Source organism: Macaca thibetana, chromosome 19 (assembly GCF_024542745.1).
Source record: "Macaca thibetana thibetana isolate TM-01 chromosome 19, ASM2454274v1, whole genome shotgun sequence".
Taxonomy (NCBI): domain Eukaryota; kingdom Metazoa; phylum Chordata; class Mammalia; order Primates; family Cercopithecidae; genus Macaca; species Macaca thibetana.
The window spans coordinates 14,510,594-14,526,235 of record NC_065596.1 but is presented as its reverse complement, the minus strand read 5'-3'; the positions used below and the strand labels follow the sequence as shown (position 1 = coordinate 14,526,235).

The 15,642-nt window shown below is 56.0% G+C and overlaps 3 protein-coding genes across 54 annotated transcripts in view; 1 reads left to right on the top strand and 2 right to left on the bottom strand.

The window, feature by feature from the left end:
- PIN1 (peptidylprolyl cis/trans isomerase, NIMA-interacting 1) overlaps nt 1-8,613 on the top strand; it is a 429,836-nt gene extending 421,223 nt beyond the window's left edge. For 49 of the 50 annotated variants that reach the window (XM_050770786.1, XM_050770790.1, XM_050770827.1 and 46 more), the window contains exons 4-5: nt 6,962-7,072; nt 8,020-8,613. In XM_050770786.1, coding sequence (XP_050626743.1) covers nt 6,962-7,072; nt 8,020-8,129 — 221 coding nt within the window. In that variant the 3' untranslated portion in view covers nt 8,130-8,613. Of the gene's footprint in view, nt 1-6,914; nt 7,073-8,019 lie in introns of all 50 variants that reach the window. The other variant, XM_050770772.1, reaches the window with a different exon arrangement.
- LOC126942872 (NADH dehydrogenase [ubiquinone] 1 alpha subcomplex subunit 3-like) overlaps nt 1-15,642 on the bottom strand; it is a 157,180-nt gene that overhangs the window by 19,067 nt on the left and 122,471 nt on the right. The gene's annotated exons all lie outside the window — the stretch shown is intronic.
- OLFM2 (olfactomedin 2) overlaps nt 12,947-15,642 on the bottom strand; it is an 85,035-nt gene continuing 82,339 nt past the window's right edge. For both annotated transcript variants that reach the window (XM_050770495.1, XM_050770494.1), the window contains exon 6: nt 12,947-13,788. In XM_050770495.1, the coding sequence (XP_050626452.1) occupies nt 13,111-13,788 (678 nt within the window). In that variant the 3' untranslated portion in view covers nt 12,947-13,110. The remainder of the gene's footprint in view (nt 13,789-15,642) is intronic.

Here is a 15,642-nt window from a genome sequence, read left to right as displayed (position 1 = left end):
ACTCCTGGCTAGTACAGTAAAGTGGGAGTAACAGCTCCTGGCATTGGTAAACGTTCTGTTATTGTTAGTGGCCACTGTCATTGCAGTTGTTGGTTGTGGTAACACAGGGCCCAGCACAGAGTGCACACTCGGTCAGTATTGGCTGTTGTTTTACTCTCTCATCACTTGGTCCAGTACTGGCCTGTAGGATGTTATTACACATGCACACCCCCAACATAGCATCTAGCACAGTAAGTGCCCCCGTTAGCCTTATATGTAAGCATGGTAGAGAGAAGCCAAGCTCTTGCACGGAATCTTGAAGGCTGATTAAAGAGCCAGCCTCCTGACCTCTGAGGGCAGGGACTGGATCTCTCTCTTTCCCCTGTATTCCCATCCTGCCACACAAAGCCTGGCCCGGAGTCAGCCCTCACAGCCTTGTTTCATGAGCCAGTAGGAAGCAAGAAGGATTCCTGGCACAGGAACGGGCAGAAGTAAAGGCCTAGGGCTAGGATGTAGCCAGGACTCTGGGGAAGGCTTTGCAGGGAGCTGGGGGGTGGTGAGACCTCTCACGGGCAGGTCCCAGCGAGGTTGAGGATGGTCCTTGTCAGGTGAGGAGTTTGGGTTCTTTCCTGGAGGCAGCAGGACATAATGTGGCCATGTGGGATGAGGAGAGGAACCCAGCAGTGCTCTGCTTTCAGCAAAGATCTGGGAAGCTAGAATGTCAAGGACCAGGGAAACTGGAAGGCGCAGAACCTTCAGAGGTTCTGGTTGCCCCAGAGCAAGAGGAAGAAGTGGAAGGAGAAGCCAGGAGAGAATCACGAGATGACCCCTCGGGTCCTCCCAGCTCTAGTGGTCACTGTTCTGAGGCTTCCGGACCCCATAAGAGTGAGTAGGAGGGCTCAGGCATTTGGGGATGGAGCGGCATGAGGTGGGCTCCTGGGGGTCAGCAGAGCGGCCAGGCGCAGGACAGAGCTGCTTCAGGCGGTCCTGATGAGAGCTGGCAGAAGGCTGAGGCCGATGGGGACAGTGAGGAGGGCATGGGCCTGGGTGTGGTGGGCGAGGGTGTTTCCCCCATCTCTGGGTTGGACAGGTGCACCTGGTAAGTAGCCAGGCCTTGGGGCCTCGCCGTAGGTACCTGCAGATTCGGGAATGTCAGCAGGAGCCCCGCCTGCCCACATGATGGAAGCTGTGGGAGGAACTGCAGCGAGAGACAGTGTGACTTGAACTTGGGGGCTGGAAGTGGAGGAAGAAGTGAAAGGGAGCAGACCTGAGAGAGATTCAAGAGGCAGGATAGAAAGGACTGGGTGATGGATTAGGTGGGCAGGGGTGGGATGTCTGGGGGAGGGTCAGGGCAGAATAGCATGGCCCACCCTGGGCTCGTACAGGGCTGAGTTTCAGTGCCAGCTATGTGGTCTTCATTCCCTGGGCCTCAGTTGCCTCATCTGTAGAATGGGGAGAGGGTGGCTATGAGGATGCAGGAGCGATGGGCTCTGTGGCTGGTGCGTTCTGCATGGTGGAGCCTCAGCCCCAGTCATTCGAGTGTGGACAGTGGGGGAGCTGAGGTCAAGTCAAGGTCTCTGCTCACGGACAGCCCCTGCTGCCACCCCACAGCCCATAGAAAGAGTTCTGGGTAGGACCACAGGAGGCCTGGTGGGCTCAGCACACAGATGATGACCTTGGCCCACGACCTCCCTCTCCTGGTATACTGCCTGAGACGGTGCTGGGGCAGATCCCCTCAGAGGTCAGTAGGAGGCTGCAGTGAGGTGGCCCTGGCCAGGGTACACTCGGTAACATCCTCATGTGCAGTGTCGGTGTGGGCATTGGGCACCTGGGCCTCGTTTTCTCTTCCATGAAGTGGATGTTCTCCCCTCGAGGGTTCATGCCTGGTGATCAGGAGATCATGATTTGGGCAGCTCACTCCCCAGCTGGCGGCGGGCTGAATCTCATCAGTGCCCATTTAGATCTGGTGCTCCGCCCTTGCCTCGAAGGGACAGGCTGCCTGCAGAGAGAGTCGGGGCCTCCACGTTTTCTGCTGAGGCTCCTTTTCCCAGCATTGGCTCCTCTGCAGCTGCTGGGCTGCAGCCAGAGGCTGTCAGGGATCCGAGGGAGTCATTGCCGGTGTCCTTGTCTAAGGAGGATGGGCCGTGGAGAAGCCCTCCCTGCCTACTCTCCACCCCCGGCCCCTCACATGCCCAGGGCCTGGAGGGTCCCAGGGAGGCTGAGACTATGAGCAGCCATCCTATCCACATACCCATCCCAGCATCCAGGTCAGCCCCTTTGCCCCAAGGTCCCCAAGGTCACTGGCACCCTTCCAGCTTGCTGGCCTCGGGCCAGCCTCTAGCCTCTCCTTCTGGATCTTAGTCTTCTCAGACCTGACCCTGTCACCTCTTTCCCCAACCGGGCCCCTTCCCCTCTGGTGCCTGCAGCCTCAAGGAAGTATGCTGGAAGCAGCGTAATGATCCGGCAAGGCAGAGGAGAGAGCACATCTCAAAACCTTTTTGGGGTCAAGGACTACCCCGTTTGTTCCCTCACTCCCACCTAGGTCACTGAGGTGCATTAGCTTGGACTGTTGTAACAAAATACCACAGACTGTGGCTTAAACAACAGTCACCACTTTCCACAGTTCTGGAGGCCAGAAGTCCATGATCCAGGTTCCTTCAGATTCTGTTTCTGGCGAGAACCCATTTCCTGGCTTGTAGATGGCTGCCCTCTCACTGTGTACTCACATGGTATTCCCTAGTCGCATGTGCATGGAGTGAAGGAGCACAAGCTCTCTGGTGTCTCTTCTTATAAGGACACTAATCCTGGCCAGACGCAGTGGCTCATGCGTGTAATCCCAGAGCTTTGGGAGACTAAGGCAGGCAAATCACTTGAGGTCAGGAATTCAAGACCCAGCCTGGCCAACATGGTGAATCTCCATCTCTACTAAAAATACTAAAAAAAAAAAGTAGTTGGATGTAGTGGCACATGTGTGTGATCCCAGCTACTCAGGAGGCTGAGGCAGGAGGATCGCTTGAACCTTGTAGGCAGAGGTCACAGTGAGCTGAGATCACACCACTGAACTCCAGCCTGGGTGACACAGCCAGACTCTGCCTCAAAAAAAAAAAAAAAAAAACCAAAAACAAAAAGGGGACACTAATCCTGTTGGATCAGGGCCCCACCCTTATGACCACATTTAACCCTAGTTACTTCCCTGAAGTCCCCATCTCCAAATGCAGCCACACTGGGGGTTAGGGCTTTAACACATGAATTTGGAGTGACACAAACATTGAGTCCATAACAGATGGATGGGCAGCTTGGATCTGTCAGGGGCCTGCTCTGCAACAGTCGCTGCTTAAGCGGTCACTGATTCACTCCTTGGAGCAGCCTCCAACGTGGGAACAGCTGTTACCCCATTTTACAGGCTAGTTGAGTGAGGCTCCAAGAGGTAAGGTCACCTGTCAGACTCGCCTTGTTCAGGAGCAGCAGAGGTAGGATCTGAACCTGACGTAGTCCAGAGTCAGCACCCATAACGTGTCCTCTTGGGCCTTGGGGATATGCTGTGAGCAGGCTGGCTGGGGTCTGCCAGCACAGACAGGTGCCATTCTGTTTTGCATACAATTTCAGGGGGTCCTGAACACCTTGAAGCAGGTGGAGGCCCCTGCTCCAGACTGGGAGCTCCTGGAGAGGCCACCCTGCATCTGTGTGGTTCTAAGCTGGAGCCACATCGAATCAGGATGGGGCTCCAGCACCTGACAGCCCCCATCAAATTTCATGGGTTTGGTGCCATCGAGGCTGACATGTTGTCTTGGAGGAGGCCCAGGAAGTCTGGCCTTAGGATCACAGCCTGAGTTTCAGGTAGACAGGGCATGAGATTCCAGCATTTCTGCTTCAAGCCCCGTGGTAGGTCCCTGTCTGCCTCCTTCCCCATGGCCTATTTCTGTCTCATTTATTCATGAACTTCTTGAACATTCATGAACACCTGTTTTGTGCACAGTGCTGGGTTCTGAGGGTGTAGCAATGAACAAGGCCAACCCAGCAGCCTTCGTTCCCACACTGTGAGGCAGGGAAGCAACCTGCCAATAGGACGGCGGTAAATGCAGCACCCAGGGGGAGGCACCTCACACAGTGGGGGATTAGGGGAGGCTTCTGGGGGAGACCAGAGGATAGCTGGTGAGTTTCAGGCAGGACGAGAGGCTTAAACCAAGGTCTTCGAGGCAGGGGAGCAGGGCGGGAGTAGGAGGATTTCATTGTCGGGGGGTCGGGTGCAGGCTGAGCTAACAAGACACACAGAACCAAACCCCTCAAGGTCAGCCTCACAGAGCAGGAACTCAGGAAGAAAGTGTTTGGTTTTTTCTTTTTGAGATGGAATTTCGCTCTTGTTGCCCGTGCTGGAGTGCAGTGGCACGATCCCAGTTCACTGCACCTTCCACCTCCCAGGTTCAGGAGAAAGCACTTTTTAAAAAAAAATCATTCCAGCTACTTGGGAGGCTGAGGCAAGAGGATTGCTGCAGCCCAGGGGTTCAAGGCCAGCCGGAGAAATACGATGAGACCCCATCTCTACAAACGGAAAACAAAACAGTCGTTGCTGGCTTTCATCAAAGCAGAAGGTTTTCCAAGAGAGCTGGCAGGTCAGAGGCAGATCTGGGTGATATGAGCTATGGGGGCGCCAAAGTGTGGCTTTTATTTGTTTTTAAGTGGTATGGCTTGCCACTGTGTGTGTGAGAGGACAACTTGGACGGGCTGTCCAATTTCAGGGATCCCTGTGGCTGTGCCCCCAGCCCTGGCCGCTGGGGGCTGCAGCAGGGTGATGCTTGTTCAGGGCCTGGGGCTGGACCTGGCTCCTCAGAGGCTCAGTGCCTGCAGGCAGCCCTGCTTCCCCGAAGCAGGTGGGTACCCTGGCTGGCTTAGTGGTCCAGACAGAAGCGGGGACAGGGGACTCCAGTGCTCTGTGCCTAAGGCCAAGGAGATACCTAGAAGTTCAGGGAGAGGAAGGGTGGGAGGGGATCCTAGCAACATCTAATTTAAGTCGGAGTCACTGGTGGATGTGTCTGGCACAGAGGGGGACCCTGTGGCAGCCCTGGAAGCGGGGTGTTCTGATCAAACCAGGGCATCATGGGCAGAAGCCTCTGTAATATGCCATCCCAACAGAAGCTGGGGCCCTGTATGGCATTGATGTCCCTGTTGGACAGGCACCACGCAATGCCCCAGAGTGATGGCCAGATCTGACCAGGACAAGTGGGCCGGGAGGGCCAAGGATGGGGCAGCAGAGCAGTAGAGGCTGCGTCATCCCTGGGATGCAGTCCACACGGAGGGGAAGAATGATGAAAGCAAGGGACATTGGTCAGGGTCCTGCTCGGTGCCGGGCACTGTGCCGCATGTCACAGCCACTGGCACAAGACCGTCAGGTGGAGGGGCAAAGGGATGTCAGGGCAGCAGGTCCTGTTGACATCCAGCTCAGATACCAGGACACTGGTGGCTGCCATGACGTGCAGCCCAACAGGGAGCTATGGCTGTGCTGTCATGGTGGTACCATTTCCATCGTGGTCCCAAGCAGGTCAGAGTGTGAGGCCGAGGAGCCTTGGGGACTCTTGGATCAGTTCAGTGTGTTCAGCAGGTGCCATGGTTGGGTGTCCAGGCCTCCTAGCACTGGCTAGGTCACCCAGCAGTGTCCCCATGGCTCTCTGACAGGCTGTAGGCGGGTGCGTCAGCTATGTGTGTCCTGGGCAGGTTGGCCGGCAGTCGTGTCATGGCCTCATTTAGGTCAGAAGGAGCAATGGGTAGAAGTGTCAGGGTGACGTTAGGAGACCCCCTACTGAGTGTGTCAGGGTGACCCTCACGTTGGAGAGAAGAACTGGTGTCCCTGGAGCGTGGCTGCTAGGCCATAGGGTACATGGGGTGGGTGCAGTTCACCCAGAGGGCTGCCCTGGCTTGCTGGGGCTGTCACATCACTGGCCTAGGGAGGACACTGGAAGGGACACCCGTTGGTGTCAGAGCAAGAGGAGGATTGGGGTAGAGCAGACTTTGGCTCATAGGCACCTTCCTGGGGGCGGCCTGGACTCAGGAAGGCGGTAAGCCATTCCTTCCCACCTGGCATGTGCACAAGAGTGCATACACAGACTTGCTCACACACATTCACACAACACACACCACGTGCACACACACGCAACCCTCCCCACTTGGCTCCCGAAACATGAGTCACTCAGATGCTACTCTGCTGCTATCCTGCCCCCCTCTGCCAGCAGCCCTGTTCCTCCTTCCTCCAGCAGCCCTGGCCTCCCCCGCCTCCTGGAGAGTCAGAGTCGATGGGCTGGTTTAGGCCACACAGGGTGGGGCCGCCCTAAGTTCTGCCAGCATGCAGACCGTAGGTGGGGAGCCAGGAGAAGAGCTGTGTCGCCTGCCTCTGGGACCCTGGGGCTACAGTCCACGAGTGTCCCTTGCAAAGCCCACCGGGGTGCCTTGGAGACCCTTCCCAGTGCCAGGCTGTTCTTCCCAGATGGGACAGCTGAGGCCATGGGCTGCCGTGGCAATGCTGGGCCCTCTCTGGACAGTTCTCCCACCTCTGCCCAGGGGGCCCTGGGGGCCCAGCTCCCTGCCTGGGTCAGCGTCTCCCTGCTTCCTGCACTCCTCTGATCTGTCCAGCTTGGATGTAGATTTTCCCTCAAATGTGTGTGTGTGTGTGCATGTGTGTGTGCTGGAGAGAGTGACAGCGGGAGCAGGGATGTGAGACCCGCAGGGTTGCAGGGCTCATGGGTGACTGGCGGGGTGCACCGAGTGCTCATGCACGTGAAAGTCGCCTCTTCTTGGGTGTGGGTGAGGACAGGTGTGACTGTACCTGCAGGTGTGTGTGAGGAGAGGGGTATGGGGAGCATGTGTGCCTGTAGGGGGAGGCTTTCCGAGTGAAGTGCTGCCTTCCCCGCCGGCCAGCTCTGGAGCCCTCCATCCTGTCTGGTCAGGTCCCGCCGCCCTGACCTGGCACTCCCATTCCGTTCCATGTCCGCAGGCTACATCCAGAAGATCAAGTCGGGAGAGGAGGACTTTGAGTCTCTGGCCTCACAGTTCAGCGACTGCAGCTCAGCCAAGGCCAGGGGAGACCTGGGTGCCTTCAGCAGAGGTGCGCAAGGAATGGGCCCCACCAGGTCGGGGGACCCCCACTACCCTGAGGGATAGAGGCCGGGAGGGTCTGGGCACTGGGCTCCCAGGTGCCACACCGGCCTTCGGGGTCCAGCAGGTGGCAGCACAGCCCCTTCCTCAGGCTTCAGAGGCTGCTCTGCTGGGCAGGGCCAGGGCCACACAGGGAGGGGGCTGCAGCGCTTTCTTCCTGGAATCATCTCTACCCGGGGGTGGGGGCGCGGCCTCTGTGTGTCTGTGCGCAGATGTCCTCGTCCCAGGCCCACCAAGGCAGGTACGTCCTGTCCTCTGCCTCTTCCTTTTTGTGGTTTAAGGCTGGGGGCCCTGAGAGTCCCAGGGCATGTCCCGCAGAATCCCTCTCAAAGGTGGGGAAACCAAGGGTGAGAGGAGGTGGCCCTGAGTTTAGGCCTGTCTGGCCAGGAGAGTGGAAATCAGGGACAGAGGGGACCAAGCAGCCTCCTCTTCCTCCTCTTCAGTCCTCGTGATCTGCAGAACATCAGGGAAAGGCCAGGATGGGTTGCAGGGTATGGTGTGCAGGTGTCTTAGTGGGGCGGGGCGGCAGCATGGGGCAGGAGCTGCCCACCTGCTCCGAGAAGGCTGGCGGGACAGATGACATGGCAGGGCTGGGAACCAGGCCCAGGGAGACGAGTTCACCACTGAAGTGGCCCCTAAACGTGCAGCGGCAGCCGCAGCCCTGCCTGCCATCCTTCATGCTGTCCTCCGGCTTCCCGGGGCCTCCTTAATGGCCCTGCCACCCCTAGCTGGGCCGCCGCTCAGCACCAGCAATAAATGTGGTGACGGATGAATGTGGACTAGTGTGAGGCTCAGCGCAGGCAGGAGCCCCATCTGTCGTGGCTGCTGCCCGCCCTGCCTCATCCTGTCCTCTGCCAGCCCAGCCTTGACGCCCCCACCGCCTCTCCTGGCTCCCAGGTCAGATGCAGAAGCCATTTGAAGACGCCTCGTTTGCGCTGCGGACGGGGGAGATGAGCGGGCCTGTGTTCACGGATTCCGGCATCCACATCATCCTCCGCACTGAGTGAGGGTGGGGAGCCCAGGCCTGGCCTCGGGGCGGGGCAGGGCAGCTGGGCCCGCCAGCTCCCCTCTTGCCCACCAGCCAGTAACCGAATCCCCCACTCCCTGCCACCGTCACACAGTATTTATTGTTCCCAAAATGGCTGGGAGGGGGCCCTTCCAGATTAGGGGCCCTGGGGTCCCCACTCCCTGTCCATCCCCAGTTGGGGCTGCGACTGCCAGATTCTCCCTTAAGGAATTGACTTCAGCAGGGGTGGGAGGCTCCCAGACCCAGGGCAGTGTGGTGGGAGGGGTGTTCCAAAGAGAAGACCTGGTCAGCAGAGCTGCCCCGTGTTCCCCCAGGTCCTGGAGGTAGACTTGAGGACCGAGTTATTTCTAGTTAGGCCACGCTCCTCTGTTCAGTCGCAAAAGCAAACACTCGTGCGGCCCAGCCATGGGCCCTCTGAGCAACTGTGCAGCACCCTTTCACCCCCAATTAAACCCGGAACCACTGCTCCGCTCTCCTGTGTCTCATTTCTCCCCAGGGAAGCATAGGGGGGACGATGTCACGGGGAGGGGATCACAGCTACCCCATCCTAAGAGTCCCAGCTGCACGTTCTTCCCCAAGACTCCCCCTTGCCCTGGGCCGGCACCCTGAGACCTGCTTCCCTGCCATCTCAGGTGCTTCCGGAAGGTTCATGGGTCCAACCCAGCACCTGGCCCAGCACCCACTGCAGCTGCGGTTACCATGACAACAGGGCCCTCCTGGACTGGAGGGGGCTTCTGTGGGGAGGGGGACGGGAGCAGACACGGCTTCTAGTGCTCAATTGAAGGTGCAGCAGAGGGGATCCTGGGGCGGGTGGCGGGGAGATGGGGTCCCCCGCCAGTGTGGGGGCTATGGATGTGGCCTGCCTGACCCCCATCCCCTGTTCAGTCGGGGGGCTGTGGGTCTGATGGAGAAGTGGTTATGCCTGCACGCCCTATTCCCCTTCCACTTGATGGGGACCAGCCCAGATTGTGGGGGTGCCTGGCTGGCAGAGCTTAGGGACCAGAGCAACTAAAGCCTGGCCCCAGGGGACCTCCCCTCCCGCAAGCGCTGAGTTTCTAATAAAGGCCAAGCCTCATAAACAATCACCTGTGCCTGCTCCCATCTGGCTGGCTTCGGGAGCAATCGCTCACTCGCCTGCTGCCTGCCTGCCGGAGCGTTTGTCATTAGGAAGGTTTAATGGGTTTCCTCTCAGCTCCAGAGGGCTGGGGAGAGCCGGCTGCATGGCTACACCGCCAGGCAGAATGTTCTCCCGTCGCCTGGTGGAAGGGGGTTGGGAGTGAGGCAGCCGCGCCACCATTCACACCAGCAGTTGGATGTGGGGTTGGGGAAGTGACCACCCCTCCTGGAACAGTGGAGGCCCTGGTTCTGGAAGGATAGGAAATTAGTGGCTGGGGCCCAGAGGGTTTGCCGAGTTCCACTCCAAGGTGAAGAATGAGTTTTGTGTTCTGTCAGCAGCAAGGCCCAGGGAAGCGTGTGCATCGTTCTGTGTGGGAGACGCTGCCCCCCACCCGTGTGTGTGTGTGTGTGTGTGTGTGTGTGTGTATATGTGTCTGCATTTGCCCAGTAATGTGTGGGGCCATGTGATTGGTTGTCTCTGTGTCCTGTGCATTTCGGGAGTCCCCTCGTCTAGGTGTGACCACCTGCCCCTCCAGGCACCCCCTTCCCTTGTCTGTCTGTGCAGTGGCCAAAACCCAAATGAGAATGTCGCTGTTAGGTAACCATGCCTCCAGAGCCCACTTCGGGGCTGTGATTCATTATTAAGCAGCTGTGCATTCCCTTACCTCCCACTCACCCCCTCCTGCCTAGAAACAGGGCATAAATCCCAGGCCTTTAGGATGGTGACAGTGTAGTCTTCCCTAGTGCCACTTTACAGGCACCTCCCAGGCCAGACCTGCCCCAGGGGGTCAATCTCCACATGCCCCTGGCTTCTGTGGCCGTAGGGCAGGGCTGGAGCAGGTCACCTTGGGGTAAACGGGATTACTGCCCCAGGATTGGAGTTGGCTTCGCGGTGCCCATGTCCATGATGAGAGGGGAAATCAGTGAGTTAGCAGTGGACAGCCGAAGACGCACACATGCACACAGATTGATCCTGGCCTGGGAAGTGTTAAGTCTGCCTGCCTATCCTTGTTTGTAACAAAAACCACAAACTCAAAAGCTCTGAGCCTGCGTGTGTGTGTGTGTGTGTGTGTGTGTGTGTGTGTGTGTGATCTCTCTCTGAGGACCTGGTACAGATGTGATGGACACACCCACACCCAGCCCCAATCGCGGTTTGAGAATGTGGCTCCCCAGCACTCAGCGTATTGTGGACAAAGATTGTGGACCTCAGCATCCTCAATTCTGCACCTTACTTTGGGAGAATCCAGTGTCTAAGGGCAATAAACTACCCTGTCCTCTCACTGTGGAGACTCTCTGCCTCCAAATAAATGTAAATTGGGGTGGGAGTTGGGGGGATACAGATGTTCTAGGTGTCCCAGCTTTGTGCTGCTTTTCATTTCATTTTTTCAGCCGGTACAGAGTAAGGTGCCTCTCCACGTGCTAATCCGGGAATGAATCCTTTTTCCAATGTCAAACATATTTGCTTAAATGGAAATTAATTGCTTTTCTTGAGGATTTCTCTAAAAATTGGTTTTAAATGAGTACATTAGGCAGTCCCATTTATTATTCATTGGTTTCATTCCCAATATGGCCCCAGTATCCGAGTTCCCGGAGATGCCAGCACAGAGCGGAGATGATTTAATCAGGGAAACCATTAATTAGAGATGGGGAGAGCCTCCCCCGGGGGAGTGGGGAGCACCCACTCTGTGGCCTCAGCGGGGTGGGGATCTGGGCCACTGGGGCTCTTTAAATGATGTTTCTGCTCTGGATTCAATAGGGACCAACCACTGGGGTCAACATGGGGCAGGATCACCTGGGCAGCTTCCCCTACCTTCATTCTTGGCCCCTCAGCCCCAAGGGTGACGCTCCTCATCGTTCTTGTACCCCTTCCAACTAGCCTGGCTGCACCCCTTACATCCACCTCACGCAGGCCTTCAGACAGGCCTGGCTCGTATAAAGCCTTCATCTGGTTCTTCCCCGTCTGTGACTTCCCCTCCCCTGCCTTTAGCCAGATCTCTAAGGCTGCTGAGGACTTAGCTTCTCCTTTTTTATTTTTAAAATTGAGACAAGGTCTCACTCTGTGGCCCCGCTGCAATGCAGTGGCGCTCATGGTTCATGGCAGCCTCGAACTCCTGGATTCAAGAGATCCTCCCACCTCAGCCTCCCGAGTAGCTGGGACTGTAGGAGCACACCACCATGCCTGGCTAGTTTTCTCAATTTTTTTTTTAGAGATGCGGTCTTGTTAGGTTGCCCAGGCTGGTCTTGAACTCCTGGGCTCAAGCGATCCTTCCACCTCAGTTTCCCAAAGTGCTGGGATTACAGGCATGAGCTGCTGTATCCGGCCTTCTCATAGTTCAGTCCCTTCCTGTCTCCCTCATACTCTTCTTTCCTGCCTCCAAAACGTCTTGTCTTTTCCTCTTCTTCCCCTCCAAGAGTTCTGGTTCCCCATCAAGGGCTATCCCTGCCCAATCCCTCTTCCAGGCAAACAGGCTCCATGTGTGGGGGGTGAGTGTGTTCAGCTGAAGGCACCTGAGTGCCCCTTTAGGCTGTTTCTAGCTTTTTTTGTGATTAGCTAACTCGGCACAAATGTGACTCGTTTAAAAACGATTTTTGAAATTACAAAGCAACAAGAGAAAAAAGAAAAAGGAAAAATTCAGCTGGGCCCTACTCTTTCATACCCAGCTTGTCAGAAACCAGCTCGATTGTTAAAAACCCATTTAAAAAATTGCCAGACTGGCCGGGCTCAGTGGCTCACGCCTGTAATCCCAGCACTTTGGGAGGCCGAGGGGGGCGGATCACTTGAGCCCAGGAGTTCAAGATCACCCTGGACAACATGTCGAAACCCCCATCTCTACTAAAAATACAAAAATTAGCCTGGCGTGGTGGTGCGTGCCTGTAATCCCAGCTACTCGGGAGGCTGAGGCACGCGAATCGTTTGAACCCGGGAGGCGGAGGTTGCAGTGTGCTGAGATCATGCCACTGCACACCAGCCTGGGTGACAGGGCAAGACTGTCTCAAAAAAAATTTTTTTTTTCCAGACCACTTAGTAATGCATCAAGAGTGATCAGAGAGTGGCAATCCAGTGACGGGAGAATACTCATTTGAGACTAGTTTTCATTGTTGTGCTAGAATTCTCGGTTGTTTTGATCAAACTGCTTTTAAATGAATTGCTTTCCATCAAAACAGCTTGGGATTGGGTCTCCTCACCCATCTCTCCAAAGGGCTGGCCCTGGGGAACCCCTTCCCCTCAGTTTGCTTAAGCTCAAGTCATGGAATAAGGGGAACCTCACTGGAGATGGGTCTCCAGGCTTGGACTTTGGGGCCACCTCCACCTCTGCCCCTGTTGGACACACAGAGTCATCAAAGCATCAAATGTCAAAGGTCCCGTTTATTCCGGCAAACCGGAAAGAAAAAGTGTAAATAAAAAAAGAAACAGATCCATGCACTCAACTCCTGGGGGTGGGGGTGGGAGTGAGGGATGAGGAATGGGTGGGAAGCAAGGAGGGAGGGGTGGAAGGACAGAGAGAGTGAGAGAGACAGAGAGAGGCAGAGACAGGGAAAGAACTGGAGAACCAGAGCCATAAAAAGAAAAAGACATCCATAAAAAGGCAGAAAGAAAGAAGTGTATTAAAAGCAGGGATCAATAAAGAAAGAAGTGTATTAAAAGCAGGGATCAATAAAGGAGAAGAGGGGAAATTGAGAAAATAGACAGAAATACACAGGCAGAGAACAAAAGCCCAGCAAAAAGGCGGGGAGAAAGGGCATGACAGAGACAGAGAGATCACCCTTGAGGGACACAGGCAGAATGAAAAGGGCCCCCAGCCCCCGGAGGCCCCCCAGGCAGCAGCCTGAGCCACAGCATTGGCTCAGGGGTCCCCAGAGGTGCTGATGACGTGAAACAGGGTGACATTGTAGAGCACCTGGTGACCGTTGTTCCAGGTATAGAGGGCGCGCTCCCGGGGGTTGTAATCCAGCATCGAGATGTGGGAATACTGGTTGTGGAAGGGCACGTCCGTGTACTCGTAACTGGACGTGTTGGTGAAATAGGCAAAGTAGACCTTGGCCCCAGCCAGGTGGGAGTTGGTCACGTAGAGCACACCGCAGATCATGAAGGCCTCGCCGGCGCTGCGCTTGGGGTAGCCGGTGTCCCAGGACCGCATGACCTCGAGGGTGTGCGGGTCCAGCCGGCTGACCACGATGTTGCCCGCGTTCTGGTTGGTGGTGTACACAGCCCAGAGCCCGCTCTCGTCCACCATGAAGTCCATGTCGGAGAAACCGCCCCAGGAGTAGGGGAAGGTGTTGTTGTAACCGGCGCCCGGGAGGCTCCTCTGCACCAGCACGGAGCGCGAGCGGAAGTGGTATTTGACCACCACGTTGCTCTGGTACTTGTTATAGAACAGGGAGCCGTTGTACACCACGTGGCCCGTGCCCGCCCACGGCTGGGGCAGCAGGTGCTGGATAAAGTTCTGGCCTTTGATGAAGTCTCCCAGGGTACGGAACTCCAGGACCCGGCGGCCCTTGTAATAGCCATCCATGTACCAGACCTACGGGAACAGCCGCTGGTCACTGGGTGGGGGACCACCACCAATGACCCAAGGGTCCCAGCACCAGTTACAGCCATTAGAGATCAACGGTCACTAAGTGGTCATTAGTCATGGGAATTCTGTTGACCGTTCATTACCAATTATGGCCCTAGTGTGACCATGATCGTCTCGTGGTGACAGCATTAACCATGGGCAGTGAATTCAAGTGATGTCTTATCACTCAGTGGCTGTCCAGTGACCACTAACCACCCAATATCCAATGATCAGGGAATTCCTGGGCCCAGTGAGTCCCCAGGGGCTGCAGTTTCTTGGGGAACTGCATGGCCCCAGTGGGACCACGATCCCAGTGAGTGCTATTGGTCTTTTTTTTTTTTTTTTTTTTTGAGATGGAGTCTCGCTCTGTCGCCCAGGCTGGAGTGCAGTGGCGTGATCTCAGCTCACTGCAACCTCCCGGGTTCAAGCGATTCTCCTGCCTCAGCCTCCCGAGTAGCTGGGATTACAGGTGCGTATCACCATGCCCGGCTAATTTTTGCATTTTTAGTAGAGATGGGGTTTCGCAATGTTGGTCAGGCTGGTCTCAAACTCCCGTCCTTGTGATCCACTGTCTCGGCCTCCCAAAGTGCTGGGATTACAGGCATGAGCCACCATGCCTGGCCTTTTTTTTTTCCTTTTGAAACAAAGTCTCACCATTCTTCCCAGGCTGGAGTGCAGTGGCACAATCACAGCTCACTGCAGCCTTGACCTCCCAGGTTCAAGCGATCCTCCCACCTCAGCCCCCCGGATAGCTGGGACTACAAGCACAAGTCACCATGCCCGGCTAATTTATTGTATCTTTAGTAGAGACAAGGTCTCACAATGTTGCCCAGGCTAGTCTCAAACTGCTGAACTCAAGTGATCTGCCTGCCTTGGCCTCCTAAAGTGCTGGGATTACAGGCGTGAGCCACCGCACCCAGCTGCTATTGATCTTAAAACAGACCTGAAGTGGACAATGCTTCATCCCAAAGGACCCGGGGAACTGCAGCCCCTGGGGACTCACTGGGTCCAAGAATTCCCTGGTCATTGGATACTGGGTGGTTAGTGGTCACTGGACAGCTACTGAATGATAAGACATCACCTGAATTCATTGCCATGGTTAACTAACCCCTGTCACCACGAGGTGACTAGGTGTGTCATTGACATTATCGCTGTCATCATGTTAACTAGCATTTGTTGTTTTTGTTTTGTTTTGCTTTTGAGACAGAGTTTCATTCTTGTTGCCCAGGCTGGAGTGCAATGATGCAATCTTGGCTCACTGCAACCTCCACCTCCCGGGTTCAAGCGATTCTCTTCCTCAGCCTCCTGAGTAGCTGGGATTATAGGCATGTACCACTATGCGCGGCTAATTTTGTATTTCTAGTAGAGACGGGGTTTCTCCATGTTGGTCAGGCTGGTCTCGAACTCCCAGCCTCAGGTGATCCACCCACCTCGGCCTCCCAAAGTGCTGGGATTACAGGCGTGAGCCACCATGCCTGGCCTCATGGATGGTTCTTGTGTGTCTAAGTGATAGGCAGTCATGACCATGGAAGCTACTAGAAGTCCAAAGGTCACTGAGCAGTGCTTGGTGGAGGAGGTCTCTTGTCCTTGGGAAGGCATTGGTCATTGGGTAGTTACTTGGACGTCAGTAGTCCCTGAGAACTGGTCGGTAGAACTCAGTAACCACTAGCCACTATACAGACACTGGAGGTCAACAGACTGGGATTCACAGGGCTGCAAAGCCCTTGGTCACTTGGGGGTTACTGGACAGGGAGGTCCAATGACCCTGGGGGATCCAGGACACTTTGGGCTACAAGACAGTCACCAGTGTGAACTCCTGGG